The sequence below is a fragment of the Oryzias melastigma genome, linkage group LG3, assembly GCF_002922805.2.
Source record: "Oryzias melastigma strain HK-1 linkage group LG3, ASM292280v2, whole genome shotgun sequence".
Lineage (NCBI taxonomy): Eukaryota > Metazoa > Chordata > Actinopteri > Beloniformes > Adrianichthyidae > Oryzias > Oryzias melastigma.
Window position 1 is genome coordinate 490,697 of NC_050514.1, and position 2,181 is coordinate 492,877.

General features: G+C 34.8%; 1 protein-coding gene across 6 annotated transcripts in view; it reads right to left on the reverse strand.

Annotated features, from left to right (window-relative positions):
- LOC112161220 (APAF1 interacting protein) overlaps nucleotides 1–1,894 on the reverse strand; it is a 19,813-nt gene extending 17,919 nt beyond the window's left edge. For 2 of the 6 annotated variants that reach the window (XM_024296277.2, XM_024296275.2), the window contains exons 1-2: nucleotides 1,740–1,894; nucleotides 184–252 (exon numbers count right to left, since the gene is read on the reverse strand). In XM_024296277.2, the coding sequence (XP_024152045.1) occupies nucleotides 184–224 (41 nt within the window). In that variant the 5' untranslated portion in view covers nucleotides 225–252; nucleotides 1,740–1,894. Of the gene's footprint in view, nucleotides 1–183; nucleotides 253–472; nucleotides 625–870; nucleotides 933–1,739 lie in introns of those variants that run through there. The other 4 variants (XM_024296278.2, XM_024296276.2, XM_024296279.2 and 1 more) reach the window with 4 other exon arrangements.
- Nucleotides 1,895–2,181: the final 287 nt, after the last annotated feature.

Genomic DNA, 2,181 nt, shown 5'->3' on the forward strand with positions numbered 1-2,181 from the left:
TTCGAAATAAAGGACGCCCGGTGTGAACGTAGCATCAAGCTCCGCTCTGTCAATATGAAAGGAACATGCACAAACCAAAAGTTCATCCAGTTCATATGGTAGTACACAGACTGGAGAATGTTTTTGGAAGATTTTTCTTTTGGACAAACATTTAACAAAGCTTCTACATGATTTCATACTTGCCTCTTTCTCTGAGACCGCTCGTCCTGCATCTTGGCAGCCATTGCTAGTGCCGCACAAAGCTGACATCTCCTGCCATGAAACACAATATTGTTGACAATTCATCATTTCCTAACTGACATCTGAGTTGGGGTGACACTAACATGATGGATTCATGTGAAATGCATGCACGCTCTTGTATAACAGGGAAATTCCCTCCAGTTTCCAATCGTTACGAAAGCAAGTCGTTACTGAGAGAAATAACAGTTGATGGTTAAACAGGTTTCACTGAATGCAGGAAAAAAAATCTCACCATCAAAATAGTCCCAATCCAAAAGTATGCAGCACATTCAAAAGCTGTCAATTACTCAAAATATTGAGAATTTAGTTAAATTGTTGTGGTCAACAAATTTTGTCAAAATTGTTGAGAATTAAAAGAAAAAAAAAACGATTTTAGCAGCAACAGTCAAATTAAAACGATTTTAGCAGCAACAGTCAAATTCTGAGGTATCCACTTGCAGACGAATAGATCCATGTACGTCTTTGTTTCCCTCATCTGAGTTGGAATTTGGATTAAATCTGTACGGCAAGATAGAGCCAATATTGCTTGACTTTTTTTTTTTGCTAATGTAAGGCTGGTGTTGTTAGGGGCTGTAAGCTAGCAGGAGAGCACGGAAACAAAGGTATGATGGGAGATCAGAGAACCCTTACTTCGCTTCATAAGTCAGAGGTGAAATTCTATTGATGTCCTGCCACTCTGCAGAAAATATGTCCTAGAAAATGCAATTCAAAAACAAAAATAATAATAAAAATGGCATACTTATAATTAAAAGACCACTAAGAACACTTTAAAAATATGATTCAAGTGGACTTTACTGGGTCTTAAAATGTCAATAACACTCCTACATGTTAGAACTGTTAACATTTTATTTTGAAAAGGGATCTTTAACAATCAGAACATATCTATTAATTAATAATCCTGTAGCAAAGGAAATATTTGAAATTAAAAATCAAACTAGTTAAGTAATTCAAATTGGATAAATGTAACATAGGTGTTTGTGAAAGCTGTTCTTGTTTGCTAAGACTACAGCATTTTCATAGGAGGATGGGGGTGTTACTGACTTGGCTGCAAAAATAAAAGCACCAGAGGTACAATTCACCCTTGATCCACAAACAAACAACAGATGCTTGGTGTATCAAATGACAGATCAGAGTCTAAAAGTGCGTTAATGATTTTTTTTTCTCCCAAGAAGCAGAGTTTTTTTTTTTTAATCTGGGGGGGAAAAGGTTAAAAAACTACGTGTTTAATGTCACCTTAACGTGCTTAACTAATATAAATTACTTTAGTCTGGTTTTCCAGCGGAACTCTTACAACATTAATGTGAATGACCCAATTGTAAAACCTAAAAAGCATGTTTAACCCATAGAAATTGTGGGTCACGTCATGAAAGTTGCTTGCAGCTGCAGCTAACTTGTAGCCGCGTTCCGATACAAATTAAACACACAGGCCAAGATTTTTCTGTAAACTAACATTTTTGAAGGTGAACGTACTAATAACAGTGTATGGTGTGGTTGCTTACCGCAGATATTTGCAGATTTCCCCCTCTGTTACACACTAAAGTAAACACAGCTCACGCTGGAGATAGCATTACGTCATCAATGCGCGACACCAACAACATCAGCAAAACCGGATGTAGAAATAAAAGGCAGAATTTGTCATTTAACCTGTTAAAAGAATGCTATGCCTAGGTTTAGATTTGGAAATGTTTTTTTTTCAAGCAATCAAAGCAAAACATAATAACAAACAAGACAAAATAAAAAAATACATCTATACAAATATATATCAAACAATAAATATTCATAAAATTGCTTAGAAAATATCCATACATCCACATACAATAGAAAATAACTCAGTTCTTACTCCTAATCATAGATCATAGATATATAAAATCTTTCTTTAAAATACATAACACAAAAACTTAATGATTAAGTTTGTCAAAATGAGTCTAAAAGATTGCTTGA